We start from the raw sequence: 17,359 nt of genomic DNA on the forward strand, positions 1-17,359 counted from the left end.
CAGCGGCATAAGCGGCACCCATCCCTGGAGCACCTAATAACTTTTAAACGGCTCCATGCCCGCGTTCACCAGCTTATAAAAAGAAGGAAACAGGAGTGTTGGGAGAGATACATATTGACCATTGGGTGCCATACATCACCTTCCCAAGTCTGGATGAAGATCAGACCTGTTTTTAGGTACCAGACCCCAACAGGTGTCCCTGGCGCTAACATCAATGGCGTGTTATCTACTGACGCAAACACCATTGCCGAGCACTTTGCTGAGCACTATGCTCGTGACTCTTCATCAGAGAATTATCCCCCAGCCTTTTGTACCGTCAAATGGCGGATGGAAAGTCCTCTTGGTCACTATGTCGCACAGTGAACCCTATAATGGCCCAATTACAGAATGAGAGCTCCTCAGTGGCCTTACGCATTGCCCTGACACTGCTCCTGGGCCAGATTGAATCCACAGTCATATGATTAAATATCGTTTGTCTGACTACAAGTGACATCTCCTAGTCATCTTCAACCGGATCTGGTGGGATGGTGTGTTTTCATCGCAATGGCAGGAGAGCACCATCATACCAGTGCTCAAACCCACTAAAAACCCGCTTGATGTGGATAGCTATCGGCCCATCAGCCTCGCCAACGTTCTTTGTAAGCTGCTGGAACATAAGGTATATCAGTGGTTGGGTTGGGTTCTGGAGTCCTGTGGCCTACTGGCTCCATGCCAGGGCGGTTTCCGCCAGGGTCGCTCTACCATTGATAATCTTGTGTCCTTTGAGTATGCCATCCAAACAGCCTTTTCCAGATGCCAACACCTGGTTGCCATCTTTTTTAGTTTTACGAAAAGCGTATGAAACCACCTGGCAACATCATATCCTTCCCTGATTTTTATCAAAAATTTCCTGTCACATCGTACTTTCCGTTTCGAAGTTCATGCCTCGCATAGTCCCCCCATATCCAGGAGAATGGGTTGCGCAGGGCTCTCTATTGAGTGTATCTCTATTTTTAGTGGCCATTAATGGTAGCAGCAACTATAGGGCCGTCCGTCTCACCTTCTCTGTATGCAGACAACTTCTGCATTTTGTACTGCTCCACTAATACTGGTGTTACTGAGGGGCGCCTACAGGGAGCCATCCGCAAGGTGCAGGCATGGGCTCTAGCTCACGGCTTCCAGTTTTCGGCTGAAAAGTCGTGTGGTATGCACTTCTGTCAGTGTCATACCATTCATCTGGATCCAGAACTTTACCTTAATGATGATCCACTCACTGTAGTGGAGACATATCGATTTTTAGGACTGATTTTCAACCCTTGATTGACTTGGCTTCCTCACCTTCGTCAGCTTAAGCAGAAGTGCTGGCAGCACCTCAGTGCCCTCCGCTGCCTAAGCAACTGGGGTGCAGATTGATCTGGGCTGCTGCAGCTCTACAGAGCCCTTGTTCAATCCTGCCTTGATTATGGGAGTGTGGTTTATGGTTCGGCGGTGCCCTCAGCATTGCGTTTACTCGACCCAGTGCACCACTGTGGCGTTCGACTAGCGACGGGTGATTTTAGGACGAGTCCGGTGACCAGTGTCCTGGTGGAGGCTGGAGTACCTCAATTGACAGTTTGGTGTGCACAACTGCTCACCAGTTTAAGTTTCACATGTTCATAGTATCTGAATTACTGTCCCCTTTTACCACACATGGCGGTTCATCTCGCACGTCGGCGGCCCAGATCAGGGCTTCCAATTGCAGTTCGTGTCTGATTCCTTCTGTGCGAACTGGAGTCCTTACCCATACCATCTATCCTCGAGGTCCATTCACGTACACCTCCATGGTGTAAACCTCTGCCGAACCTTCGCCTGAACCTTTCACATGGCCCTAAGGACTCAATTAACCCTGCGGCTCTCCACTGTCACTTCCTCTCGATTCTCGAAATGTACCAGTGTCATGAAGTGGTTTACACAAACGGCTCGATAGCTGATGGTAACGTTGGCTTTGCTTATGTTCATGAAGGACATATTGAACAGCACTCCTTGCCAGATGGCTGTAGTGTTTTCACTGCGGAGCTGAGGGCCATATCTCGTGCTCTTGAGCACATCTGCTCATGCCCTGCCGAGTCATTTCGCCTGTGTACTGACTCCCTGAGCAGCCTACAAGCTATCGACCAGTGCTACCCTTGCCATCCTTTGGTAGCGACCATCCATGAGTCCCTGTAGCCCTAGAACGGTTCAGTTGTTCCGTGGTGTTTGTATGGACCCCAGGCCACATCAGAATCCAAGGAAATTTACTTCACGACAGGCTGGCGAAACAGACTACACAAAAACTGCTTCTGGAGATTGGCAGCCCCGTAACTGACGTGCGATCATTATTATGCCGCAAGGTTTTTTAGCTTTTGGAGACGGAATGGCATAACCTCAGTATGCACTACAAACTGTGTGCCACTAAGGGCGACCCACGGCTACCTCCTTTGCCGTGTAGACCTGCCTCAGTGTCAGTGCGGCGCCTGGTTGACAGTGACCCATATTCTGGTGCACTGTCCTACTTTGATTGCCCTGTGACGAAATCTTTGGTTACTAGACATGTTGCCACTGTTTTATCTGACAACGCCTCCTCGGATGATTTAGTTTTACATTTTATTCATGAGGGTGGGTTTTATCATTTGATCTAAGTTTTAGCACATGTCCTGTGTCGCTGTGTGTTCTTCACACTAGTGTTTTCAGGGTGGAGGTTTCAATGTGTTGCAGAGTGGCTGGCTTCTCCTTTTTATTCTCATGGTCAGCCAGCCATGGTAACTTGCTTTCTTGTTTTAATCTCCTTCTACATGTTTCTTGCATCTATCTGTGGTTTTCTTGTCCAATTTTGTCCATTTTAGTGTTTGTTGCCGTTGTGTCGTTCTTGCGGTTCTTTCCATTCTTCCAGCTGTGTTTTGTGTGTCTTGACTGTTTTACTCCCACCCTTGTGGAATTATTTTAATTGGCTTTGATCCATTATAAATGGTTCTGAAAGCCTGCAACTGTGAAAACAATAGGTTTGTTTATAAATAACTCATCTGCTACCGGTCACGATTTTCTTTATTATATTAATTTTTTTATTTTTCACACGATGTGTTTTGGGAAATGATTCCTATTTTCAAGTGCTTTTTTTGTGTTTGTTCTGTCATTCCTAAGTGGTGATGTCGATGTGTGAGGTTCTGCTTCATTTAGTTGATTTTGTTTCCTTATGGCCTATTTGTGCGCGCGCGCGCACACACACACACACACACACACACACACACACACACACACACGCAACTTGTTGTACACTTTTAAACATCGTAAACATTTACATAAACAAAACAGTTACTTATAAACAAACCTATTATTTTAATCGGAACGAGGGACTGATGACCTCGCAGTTTGGTCCCTCCCTCCCCCCTACCCCCACCCCATATTTTTAAACCAACCAACCAATACATTTCCCAGGGGCATGTCTGAAGTTACTCTTAAATCTGTTGATGACACTTCATGTTTTATCGCACATTGCATCCTCCCTACCAAGAAATCTTCAACACAGTCACATATTTCATTTGATACCTCATATGGTCCTACTTTGATTAATAAGTGTTAATGTGGTAACAACTCAAAAACTTATATAAAAGACAAGGAACACTTGTGCTTTACTTATTGCTGTGATCCATGGTTTTAATGGTATTGTGTGACCAGAGTGCCAGATGTTTTGCAACCCTAATATTTGGTGGAGTGCAGATAATTTGTTAGAGATAGCTTGTTATGGTTGAGCTCAGAATATGTTCAGATATTCTGCAGTATACTGATGTAGTGATACTTAATGACAGTTTTGTGGGTCAGTTCTACTGCCCTTCTGGTAGACATATGTCTTGTGCTTTCTTTCAAACACTGAGTTTTTTTTTTTTTTAGGTATGTCTGGTATATTATGCTCAAGAGAAGTGTTAATACCGTTGCAAATTTGGATTAGAATCAGAGAGGGATTCCAGCAGACCATAGGGCCTTGCTCAGGTTTAATGATTTCAGCTGTTCTTTAGCAGTACTAGTATTATAACTGGTGCTTTAGTGTGAGAGTTATACTGTGGTATTACTCTTGGATCATTCTTTGTAAAGGAACGTTTGAGAATGGTATTTTAGCATTCCTGCTTTTGCTCTGCTACCCGCAATTTCAGTTTGTCTTGTTCACGGGTGTTGGATATGAACTCGATCCCACTGATAGCCACATATGACCAGAATGTCTTTTGGTTCTTGTGAGAGATATTTTGATGACACTCTGCTGTGGTAGTCATTAAAGGCATCACTCACTGCCCTTTTGAGAGTGAGACGATCTTTTATTCCTCATCTGTATATAGGCTCATGCTTTGCTGTACATTTGTTATGGTGTAGTTTGTGTTTCATTATAAGTTCATTTACAGAAGACTGCATATCAATGGAAGGTCCCTCCCATCATGATCTGTTCCATGAGGTACATATATATCCAGGTCTTCTAAATGTGAGCCACAGTGTGTCTGCTGTTGCTGCTCAGAGTTAAATGTTTATAGTTCCCCATTGAAGTATGGCATTACTGCTTCATTATGTAGGTTACTGAACATGTCAGTCTTTCTACTTGTTGTAGTTGCTCTGTTTGCTTTGGTAATCATTGTTGCTGTAACTTCCTCATGATTGCTGATACCAGTTTTAGTGTGGACATCCTCAAATCGGTCAGTCACATTTGTTACCATTAAGTTTAATATATTTCTGTCATGAGTAGGATTTTGAACTATCTGTTCTAAGAACAACCCAATTATAAGATTATGCTCACCTTCAACACCAAGTCTTACCCAAATAGTCTCACATGCAGCTTCATTGGTGGATTTGAGTTTCTTGTCTGCTGTGATGAAAACACGATATTCATTTCCCATTAGTGTATCACTTTAATATACACATAGGTTTGTTCCAAAAATATCGCTGCTGCATTTTGTTCTTGGTATTGTGTAAGCTCCAATGGTTTTTACAAGTACTTCAGATTCTGTCTGATCACTTAGATTTAACTTTTTTTGTGTGTGTGTGTGGGGGGGGGGGGGGGGGGGGGCAGGGGGGGTGAGGGAGAGGGGGTAATTTATTAGGTTCTTACATTACTACTTCAGAGGGTCTCCCTCTACGGTTTTTACCCTCCACACTGCCCTCCAATGCTAAATTTGTGATCCCTTGATGCCTCAGAACATGGCCTACCAACCGGTCCCTTCTTCTTGTCAAGTTGTGCCACGAACTCCTCTTCTCCCCAATTCTATTCAATACCTCCTCATTAGTTATGTGATCTACCCATCCAATCTTCAGCATTCTTCCGTAGCACCACATCTCCAAAGCTTCTATTCTCTTCTAGTGCAAACTATTTATCGTCCATGTTTCACTTCCATACATGGCTACACTCCATACAAATACTTTCAGAAATGACTTCGTGACACTTAAATCTATACTCGATGTTAGTAAATTACTCTTCTTCAGAAACGCTTTCCTTGCCATTGACAGTCTACATTTTATATCCTCTCTACTTTGACCATCATCAGTTACTTTGCTCCCCAAATAGCAAAACTCCTTTACTACTTTAAGTGTCTCATTTCCTAATCTAATTCCCTCAGCATCATTCGACTTAATTCGACTACATTCCATTATCCTTGTTTTGCTTTTGTTGATGTTCATCTTATACCCTCCTTTCAAGACACTGTCCATTCCGTTCAACTGCTCTTCTAAGTCCTTTGCTGTCTCTGACAGAATTACAATGTCATCGGCGAACTTCAAAGTTTTTATTTCTTCCCCATGGGTTTTAATACCTACTCTGAACTTTTCTTTTGTTTTCTTTATTGCTTGCTCAATATACAGATTGAATAACATCAGAGATGGGCTACAACCCTGTCTCACTCCCTTCCCAACCACTGCTTCCCTTTCATACCCCTTGACTCTTAAAACAGCCATCTGCTTTCTGTACAAATTGTAAATAGCCTTTCGCTCCCTGTATTTTACCCCTGCCACCTTTCGAATTTGAAAGAGAGTATTCCAGTCAACATTGTCAAAAGCTTTCTCTAAGTCTATGAATGCTAGAAACGTAGGTTTGCCTTTCCTTAACCTTTCTTCTAAGATAAGTCGTAAGGTCAGTATTGCCTCACGTGTTCCAACATTTCTACGGAATCCAAACTGATCTTCCCCGAGGTTGGCTTCTACCAGTTTTTCCATTCGTCTGTAAAGAATTCGCGTTAGTATTTTGCAGCTGTGACTTATTAAACTGATAGTTTGGTAATTTTCACATCTGCCAACACCTGCTTTCTTTGGGATTGGAATTATTATATTCTTCTTGAAGTCTGAGGGTATTTCGCCTGTCTCGTACATCTTGCTCACCAGATGGTAGAGTTTTGTCAGGACTGGCTCTCCCAAGGCTGTCAGTAGTTGAAATGGAATGTTGTCTACTCCCGGGGCCTTGTTTCGACTCAGGTCTTTCAGTGCTCTGTCAAACTCTTCACGCAGTATCATATCTTCCATTTCCGTAATATTGTCCTCAACTACATCGCCCTTGTATAGATCCTCTATATACTCCTTTCACCTTTCTGCTTTCCCTTCTTTGCTTAGAACTGGGTTTCCATCTGAGCTCTTGATATTCATACAAGTGGTTCTCTTTTCTCCAAAGGTCTCTTTAATTTTCCTGTAGGCAGTATCTATCTTACCCCTAGTGAGATAAGCCTCCACATCCTTACATTTGTCCTCTATCCATTCCTGCTTAGCCATTTTGCACTTCCTGTCAATCTCATTTTTGAGACGTTTGTATTCCTTTTTGCCTGCTTCACTTACTGCATTTTTATATTTTCTCCTTTCATCAAATAAATTCAATATTTCTTCTGTTACCCAAGGATTTCTACTAGCCTTCGTCTTTTTACCTACTTGATCCTCTGTTGCCTTCACCATTTCATCCCTCAGAGCTACCCATTCTTCTTCTACTGTATTTCTTTCCCCCATCCCTGTCAATTGTTCCCTTATGCTCTCCCTGAAATTCTGTACAACCTCTGGTTTAGTCAGTTTATCCAGGTCCCATCTCCTTAAATTCCCAACTTTTTGCAGTTTCTTCAGTTTTAGTCATCCCTTAGGCACCCTATAAGCGACAGTGGGCAGGACCCCACAGTGTTTGCTGTAAAAATCCTATTATGTACAACCTGTTTGGCTTCTTGTTGAAAATTACAAGAAAAGCATTTAGAATTTTGTGGTGATACGATAAAAAAGATGGAATATGAAACTTTTCTTTTCACATTTTACTTTTAGTGATTTTCATCTTAGAGGAAAAATGAGTTGACCCAATATTTGCGTATGGGGTCTGCAAAATCCCCCTGAAACATTACAACATGAGAAACAGTAAATAAAACTAAATTTATTTTGTGCCTTATTGCAAAACAGCCATTGTTTTTTTGTGGAGACAACTATTGGTGGAATAAAGTAACTGGGCATGTTGGAACAATTGCTTTTTATTTTTTTACTGGAGACTCGTAAGTCTTAATTTTTCAAAAGGATGCAGTTTTGACCCATTAGTACCTTGATTTCTGAAATAATTTTTTAATCAATCCCTACCTCTACAACAGGTGGGTCATGTGGTAAAAGAAAACCAGGCCCTTACTTTCTGGCCTTAGATATCTCCTGATCTCCCACCATATGACTTTCTCTTGCTCGGCTTTGTAAAAGAGGCAGTTCAAGTTTCACCTCTGCCAACAACTGTGATCACCCTGTGGAACCATATCTTAAGTGGTGTACTCAGTAACACAGATGATTCTTTGCATGTGATATGTGTTTGCCTTGCAGCAGCAGCAGTAGGACAGTTAAACATTTAGAAAATGCGTGTTTCTTGAATTTTCCCAGTGGAAGAAATATCCCCTTATCTTTTGTGCATGCACTTGGGATATTATTAATTCTTGTTTCAGTATTTCAGCGGAGAGCATTTCTCAGTGTTAGTCACTTGCAAGGTTTTTAAATCAGTTTACACACTACTGTGCAATAAAGGGGCATGTGTCAGAGATAACACTGCATCAAGCGTTGGTCGTACATATAAATGTATGCATCTAAGTGTAAAATAAGGCAAGTGTAGAGTCACCAAATCTGCAGTGTGTGAAAGTTACGTGGTTAATTATTATGGATGGCATACGTTGGAATACCTTAGACTTAGAACAGTATTGTCTTTGAGAATTCAGACGTGAAACAAGGGGTTTACTTGATTTGTCAGTGAAAACCCTTATCTTTGTTGATCAGCTGTATTATGGGGGTGTGACCTGTAGCTTAACTTTCCCATAATCCATGGAATGACTAGTGGAAATAAAATGCCCAGCCACAGCAGATTTATTGGGTTGTAGATGGTGGGTGTATCACTGGCGTTCAGTACAACATTTCTTGTACGGTGCATATCTATGTTTCGTAAAAGCAGATAATCTTTCACAGCTCCCAAAATAACTGCCATCTTGGCCAGTGGAAGGAAGATCACATCCACTTTATGCTTCTGCATTATTCTTACCATTTCCTGCATACTACACCTTTACCTCTCTTTTCTCTTGTTCTTCATTTGGTTGGTCTGGCTTTCATGCTTGCAGAACTTTCACAATTAAATGTTGTGTATACCCATTCTTATTGAAATCTCTGCCAGGTGTACCAGTTAATCCAATAGACTTCATTGTGAGACACCGAGTGACCCCTTTGCAAAAAAGTTATAGGTACACTCATAGTTTGCAGAGGATGTGGCAGCTAGAAACCTGCAACTCTAAATCGGTATGCATTGGCATATGGTGAGAGCAATGCCTTAAAACCCATCTCCCTTGTGCCAAACAAATACCCAGAAACAGTAGACAGCCATTCGTTTCTCATTCTGTGGTAAATTTGATATTTTCATGGATCTCGATTTCTCCAGAACGCTGTGGAAATAGAGGACTCAAACACTGCAGTTTTAAAACCGATGGTGTTCTCAAGGGATGTCGATGACACATTTGTAATTTGGCCCCTTGGTGATAGATTATCTTGAACATCTTAACTCCATTCATGGAAGTATCAAATTTACAGTGGAATGGGAAATGAATGGCTGGTTACCAGAGCAATTATTAATAGTATCCTGGATGGACACCCGAAAAATTATGGCATAATAATTTGTAACATGTTTGTGAACTCTAAATTTCCTTTCTACATTATTGAAATTGAGTGTATTTTTGAATAATCCTATGTTGGTCAAAGCAGTATTTAACAAAGTACATTTCACCATACATAATTTAAAAGTATTTGGAAGGTCAGTGTGCTAGGAAGAAATTAATTTGTTTGTTTCTGAAACACTTCAAAATGGTGCAGATTAGTGCCACAGTTGCTGTGACAAATTGAGGGGCTTGACTGAGCAGTAAAATTTGAGGATTGTTTTATTAATAAACGTAGGTCATGATCAGCTGTTTTGTTGCCCTATCCAAAACGGAACTGTTTTGTCTTTAACAATACAGATGGAAGATTTGTAGCAACAAAATACATGTGCGCTATGGAGCTTAGATAATGCAAGTAGAATGGGTGTTCTGACTAAATGTAATGGTTTACTTGAAGTTTAACAACTCTGTTAAAAAGCCATTGTCAAATTTTAAGACTTTTGAACCAGACGTTAACTCGCTTATGATTTTGTGTACTAGGGTAATTTTAATCTTTATTTTTTATCTTAAGAAAAGTTTAAAATCATAGATCATTGATCATACTTTACTGAGGTATGTCACTTAGTTTTTGTGACAGTGCAGTGTCATTTGGGAAGAATTGGAGGAAAATAAAAATGCTGAAGTAGTGCATTAAACAGTAAATGCAGGTCTCTTTTAACCTCCCATATTTAAATAAAATTGTAGTTATTGGTAAATGTTGTTGAACAGAAACACTGACATTGCATTTTCTGTGTTTTACATTATATGTGCTTGTTTACCAAAGACTTTACCTGAACTGTAAATAAAAATTAATGAAATTATTATTCTCAAGGGAGGAGTACTCTGTGGCAGAAAGAAATGATGGTCAGTGCTGCAAGCCAAGAACAATAAAAATTAGTGAATACAAAGTTGTGAGAGAAGTACTATTTATGCTTCATTCACCATCAGCAACTTTTCTGTTTCATCAAGAAAATGGCTGTTTTGTTGTACGGAATGATGTTACTATTCCAAGTCTTACCAAGGCAAGTTTTTATCATGGCGTTCTTCAGTAGATCTAGGTCCAACTATTTTCCAGTATCACTTCATGCATTACAAAATGTAATTGTTATCCATGTTTATTAGGATGCTGTCAAGAATTATTTGGGACATGTGTGTGAGTATGTCAACATTGTGTATGAACTACAGAAATTCAGGGAAGAAGTTTATGCTGGTTATCAGTCAGATAGTACCTCAGCTACAAGGTTGCCCACTTTCACGTTTGAAGCATATGCTGCGTCAGTGCATGACATTCTTCAGGAATTTGCTCAGTTCATCTCAAAAATTGAAGGACGAGTAAGGAAACAAGGTAATTAAGAAATTCCACTGTATTGTACTATTAATTTGTTAAAATATTATTTTATTTATTATTACAATATTCACCATTGCAGTATGTAAAATATGTTGTTCAGTAAATCTATATGTTAATTACATTACGTTAATAGTATCACTTTCAGCTCTTGAGTTCTGCAAGCGTTGGAATAGTTCAAATAATGGTAGACAGCTGTAGTATGATACATGATAGTTTAGTGAGGCAGCACATGGATGATGCTGAAAGTGATGTCAACAGTAGGAAGTTTTTCGTATTTTTCTAGCGCTATGTAGGCTGTTCTGAAACTACATTTAGATGTAATATTCTTGGTGAATAGAAACAGACGAAAAAGACTTATATTTAACTTGTAAATTGTAGATTGCAGCGATCAGTCATCCTTTTTAAATTTTATTGTGCACATCTAGATTTTGGCTCGAAGCTAGCCATTCTCAATGCACTATTATTTTTGCTCAATGCATGTAATGCCTCTTGGTCAGGTTTCATCCACAGTACGTTGAGTATTCAATGAAATCTGCACAATAAAAATTAAAAAGAATGACTAATCACTGCAATCTATAATTTACAAGTCAATATAACAGTCGCTGAGTGCAACAGCTTTCTGAATGAAAGGTAACCTGACTTCTGTTTAAGTTCATAGAGCAAAATAACTAAATTTTGTTCCACTAATATGTTGATGATGTTGTGGTCTTCAGTCCAAAGACTTATTTGATGCAGCTCTCCATGCTACTCTATCATGTGCGAGCCTCTTCATCTCCAAATAACTACAACAACCTACATTTTTTCTGGATTTGCTTGCTATATTCATCTGTTGGTCTCCCTCTATGAATTTTACCCCCCCCCCCCCCCCCCCACATTTCCCTCGAATACTAAATTTGTGGCCCTATATCTCAGAATGTGTCCTGTCAACAGATCCCTGATTTTGGTCAAGTTGTACCACAAATTTCTTTTCTCCCCAATTCTGTTCATTACTTCCTCATTACTTAAGTGATCGACCCATCTAATCTTCAGATTCTTCTGTAGCACCGCATGTTGAAAGCTTCTATTCCCTTTTTATATAAAAAGTTTATCATCAATGTTTCAGTTCCATACATGGCTAGTCCTTAGACAAATACCTTCAGAAAATACTTCCTAACACTTAAATCTATGTTGTACATCAACAAATTTCTCTTTTTGACAAGTGCTTCTCTTGCCATTGCCAGTCTAAATTTTATATCCTCTCTACTACAGCAATCAATCACTCCCTTTTCAGCCACTGCTTCCCTTTTGTGCCCCATGACTGTTGTAACTTCCGTCTGGTTTATAGTTATAAAAGCCTTTCGCTCCTTGTATTTTACTCCTGCCACCTTCAGAATTTCAAAGAGTATTCCAGTCAACATTGTCAAAAGCTTTCTCTTAGTCTACAAATGCTGTAAGTGTAGGTTTGCCTTTCCTTAACGTATTTCTAAGGTATGTCATAGGGTTAGTATTGCCTGGGATGTTGCTATATTTCTCCAGAATCCAAACTGATTTTCCCTGGGGTCTGCTTCCAGCAGTTTTGCCATACTTCTGTGAAAAATTCATGTAAGTATTTTGCAAGGATGACTTATTAAACTGATACTTCTGTAATTTTCACACCAGTCAGCAACTGCTTTCTGTGGAATTGGAATTACTACATACTTCTTGAGGTCTGAGTGTATTTTGCCCGTCTCATATATCTTGCACAACAGATGGAAGAGTTTTGTCATGGCTGGCTTTCCCAAGGCTATCAGTAGGTCTGATGGAATGTTGTCTACTCCTGGGGCCTTGTTTTGAGTTAGGCGTTTCAGTGCTCTTTCAAATTCTTCTCACAGTATTCTCTTCTCCATTCCCTTTCATCTACGTGCTTTTCTTTTTCTGTAATATTGTTTTAAGGTTCATCTCCCTTGTATAGACCCTCTATCTACTCCTTCCACCTTTAAGCTTTCCTTTCTTTATTTAGGACTGGTTTACCATCTGAGCTCTTGATATTCATACAGCTGCTTTTCTTTTCTCCAAAGGCCTCTTTAATTTCCCTGTAGGTGGTAAGTATCTTTCCCCTAGTGAAATATTCTTCTAAATCATTACATTTGTCCTCTAACCATTGCTGCTTAGCAATTTTGCACTTGCTGTCAATCTCATTTTTTAAACATTTGTATTCCTTTTCACCTTCTTCATTTGCTACATTTTAAAATTTTCTCCTTTTAGCAATTAAATTAATTATCTCTTGTTTGTCCAAGGATATCTAACAAACATTGTCTTTTTACTTATTTGATCGTGTGCTGCCTTTACTATTTCATCTCTTAAAGCCACCCATTTGTCTTCTACTGTAGTCCCTTCTCCTATTTTAGTCAATCCTTGCCTAATGCTCCCTCTGAAGTTGTCAACAACCTGTGGATCTTTCAACTCATTCAGGTCCCACCTCCTTAATTTCCTACCTTTTTCCCAATTTCTTCAGTTTTAATCTACATTTCATAACCAATAAATTGTGGTCAGAGCCCACATCTGCCCCTGGAAATACCTTACAATTTATAAAATCTGATTCATAAATCTCTGTATAACCATTATATAATCAACATGAAATCTTATGGTGTCTCCAGGTCTCTTCCATGTATACAACCTCCTTTTATGATTTTTAAATCAAGTTCTAGCAATGATTAAATTGTTTTTTGTGCAAAATTGTACCAGGCGGCTTCCTCTTTCATTCCTTTCACCCAGTACTTATTCAGCTACTATTTTTCCTTCTCTTCCATTTTCTACTGTCGAATTCCAGTCCCCCATTATAATTAAATTTTTGTCTCCTTCAGCTATCTCAATAATTTCTTATATCTCCTCATACATTTCTTCAATCTCGTAATTATCTGTGTGACTAGTTCCATGTAAACTTGTACTATTGTGATAGGTGTGGGCTTTGTGTCTGTCTTGAACGTGGCAATGTGCTCACTGCTGTTCATATTAGCTATGTGCATTCCTATTTTCTTATTCATTATTAATCCCTTCCTGCATTACCCCTGTTTGACTTTATGCTTATAGACCTATAGTCACCTGACCAGAAGTCCATCAAGCTTCACTGATTGCCACTATATCCAACTTCAACCTACCCATTTCCCTTTTTAAATTTCCTAACCTACCTGACCAATGAAGGATCTAATATTCCACATTCCGATCCATAGGTGCGTTTTGTTTCTCCTGATGACATCCCCCTTAGTATTCCTCGCCTGGAGATTGGAATGGAGGACTATTTTACCTCCAGAGTATTTTACCCAAGAGGGTGCCATCATCATTTAACCATACAGTACAGCCGCATGTCCTTGGGAAAAATTATGGTTGTAGTTTCCCTTTGCCTTCACCCATTCGCAGTACCGGCACAGGAAGGCCACTCTGGTTAATGTTACAAGGCCAGATCAGTCAGTCATTCAGACTGTTGCCCCTGCTGCCTATCTTCAAGAATCACACATGTATCTTGCCTCTCAACAGATAGCCAGCCACCCTACAGACTGCAAGGTCCATGGTTCATGGGGATTAGCAACTAATATGATCACCTGCATTTGTTACCTGACATTGGTCTAGTAAGCAAAACTGAATTGCTCCAGTGAAATGCTGGGATGATTCCTTTGAAAAGGTGTGACTGATCTCCTACCCCATTATTTCATAATCCGAGCTCTTGTTCTATATCTATAATGAACTTGCTGTCGAATGGACATTACCCTCTAGGCTTCTTTGACACACATTCGAGCGACCATTTCCTGTGTGCTGTTTGATTGCTGACTTGCACCCCATCTATGTGCACACCCAAATGGCAGCTTTCTAAGGCCAACTGGAGGCTTTACTCCTCTGTGGTGACCTTCAACTAACACAATTTCCCCAGTTGTGATGACCAGGTAGCATATCTTACAAAAGTTGTCCTTATTACTACAGAACGTTCCATTCCGTGCACATCCTCTTTACTGCATCATATCCCGGTCCTTTGGTTGACTGAGGCATGCCACAATGCAGTTTTCCTGTGGAGATGTGCTCAGTGTGTTTTTAATCATCCTACAATGGCCAACTGCATTTGTTACAAATAGTTGGATGCACAGTGTCATCGCTGTCTTCGGGACAGCAGAAAAGCTAGCTGGATTTCCTTTACTAGTTCTTTTAACAGTTCCACTCACTTTTTTGTCATGTGGGCCAATCTCCGACAACTGTCGGCCCAAGTTTCATTCCCAAATTTCTGGCCTGACAATAGTGGATGATGTCATAGTGGACCCTTCTACCTCCTCCAATCCCTTGCACTGCTATTTTGCGAAGATTTCAAGCTCCTCCCACTATTACCCTGCCTTCCACTGTTGGAAACAAGTGGAGGAGGCTCAGGCTATTCCTTTTCCTTCTCAGAATCGTGAGTGCTAATTCTTCTTTACTATGAGGAGCTAGATCATGCTCTCACTTCATCCTGATCCTCCTCTCGAAGGCCAGATGATGTTTACGTTGAGATGTTGCAGAACCTTTCTCTTGCGGGCAAGCACTTTTTCCTTTATATGTACAATCGCATCTGCGCACATGGCAAGTTTCCCAGACACTGGCATGAAGCCATTGTCATACCATACCTAAGCATGAAAGGACAAACACCTTCCTTCTAGTTATCACACCATTTCTCTCACAAGGTGTTTGCACGATAATGGAATGTATATAATTCATGCATGGCTGATATGGTGGCTCGAGTCTTACAATTTACTAACTAGTGCACAGTGTGGATTTCGAGCATGCTGTTCTGCAGTTGACTATCTCGTCACTTTGTCCACCCATGTCATGAACGGTTCTGCAGAAATACCAGTCTTTGGCCGTGTTTCTCGATTTGGAGAAAGCCTATGACACCTGCTTGAGGACTGGTATCCTCCGTACTCTTTACACGTGAGGCTTCCATGGCCGCATGCCCAGTTTCCTTCAGGAAATTTTAAGGGGAGGCGGAACGATCCATCTCCTCCATGTTAATTTTAGCAAATAGAAGGAACATTTTTTCTAAAACAATTAAACATATTGCTCTGAAATTTGGACTACATGTTCAGTGAATATTTCTCTACAAAGTGATAATGCCATGTTAAGAAATATTTATTGGTTTTTGTTCTACAATTTTTTTAAACAGATGCTTATTTTTTTCTCTAAAATTTTGCACTTTTTCTTCTATAACTCTTGAATTATACAATATTGTTTTACAATTTGTTATAAAAATGAAGGAAAAGAAGTAAACGATATTGTGTATAAATTTCATTGATATACTGTTAGCAGTTTTTGAGAAAATGTTCCTCAAAGATGAAAATTTTAAAAGTTACGGGAAATGGCTTCCAAAGTTTTTTAATACTTTCCTGCACCATTATGATGGATTAACAGAATCTTCTTCTTTTTCCAGTGTTAGTTTCCTTTTCACTGGTCTTTTCTTCCCTTTTGCTGCATGTTGTAGGCTTTTGTCTCTCCTTCCTGAACCTCTTAGTCTTTCTTCATCAATTAGGCGCATTGTAGAAATGGTGTTGTCCTTGTTGGAAACCTAGACATTTCAGCACATCACATTTGATAAATGTTTCCTTCATTGTATGTTGCCACTGCATAATACACTCCAAAATGCAATGCTTTTATCTGTACAAACACTCTTTTGAGAATCCTAATCCAAATTAAATTATTTACACTTTCATTTGGATTTTGTATTTTTCCTTGTAAACACTTTTCCAATAAATTTGGCTGTGATAAATATCTGAATATGGGCTTAATTACATCAATTACAACATTTAGCAAACTGTTTTTATGGGCATATTCCTTTCCTGGTTGGTACTTACACCAGGAGTCATCACCTGTGGGGCACAGTGCATGTTGTGGGTGCTCATTTGTTAATGCAGTATGGAAAAATAATGCCCATACTGCTCTCCTCATATGCTCAATGCTTCTTGTATTTTGCCTAATTGCTTACCCAGAATACCTCTGCAATCTATCAATTGCTTAATCTGTCAACCTTCCTCTTCGTCCAAGGGCCTTATCATCACTAACCTTCTAGGATCCTAATGTCTGCTTTAGTTTGCACAAGCGAGCCCCCATGTGCTTCTGCACATGTCAAATGCACACCCATTTTTTAATGTGAATTTCATTGCCATAAGATTTGAGTTCCTCTACAACTTTATATCCCTTAGAATCACCATCTCCTAGATAGTGTATCGTACATTATACCACTCCTGTGATCTGGAAAAACTTGCTTTCACTCCCTCTACTTCCATCACTCCACTCGTGCTGTGAAAATTTGCTTCACAACTTTCACTATGTTCGTACTTGGTATTGCCCTTACATCTACAGTGTTTTGAGAGAATAGCAACATCAATTACTTTGCAACAGTCTCCACTGGTAGCTTTCTCAACTCCATTTAGAGATTTATGACTTCTACGTTGCCATGATCCATCTAAAGCAACAGTTAAATCTCTACAATTCCCATTATATGTCGCAGCTTCTTCAACTGCTTTCTTCATTGCTGCTTGAGCAATATGTTCAGCAGAAGATCCCACCAATTCATTATAAAATCCAAACTTGATTGGTGGTTTTGGCAAGTTCATAATTCCACATAACATTGTCCCTGCAGCACTGCCATTGCCAATGCAATGCAGGCCATACAGTAGCCTAACATTTATGTCATACACCTTCTTTCCACTATTACCACTATGAGGAATACTGTTAGAATTAGAAAACAAAACTTCTGCAGCACATTTGTGACTCTTCAATAACATTTTACATGTGAAACCAACGTGTGAAGTTATTTTCAATTCCAGTCCTCTTTCTTTGGAAACTTGGCATAATACTGTTTCAAAATATTAGAGAGCAAGGAAATGGTAATTACTTCATTCACATCATTACT

The 17,359-nt window shown here is 39.9% G+C and overlaps 1 protein-coding gene across 1 annotated transcript in view; it reads left to right on the plus strand.

The window, feature by feature from the left end:
* Positions 1-17,359, plus strand: part of LOC126237479 (gamma-tubulin complex component 5) — a 134,789-nt gene that overhangs the window by 34,804 nt on the left and 82,626 nt on the right. Inside the window, exons 5-6 of the mRNA XM_049947622.1 lie at positions 9,961-10,150; positions 10,251-10,473. Of these exons, the coding sequence (XP_049803579.1) occupies positions 9,961-10,150; positions 10,251-10,473 (413 nt within the window). The remainder of the gene's footprint in view (positions 1-9,960; positions 10,151-10,250; positions 10,474-17,359) is intronic.

The sequence above is a fragment of the Schistocerca nitens genome, chromosome 2 (assembly GCF_023898315.1).
Source record: "Schistocerca nitens isolate TAMUIC-IGC-003100 chromosome 2, iqSchNite1.1, whole genome shotgun sequence".
Lineage (NCBI taxonomy): Eukaryota > Metazoa > Arthropoda > Insecta > Orthoptera > Acrididae > Schistocerca > Schistocerca nitens.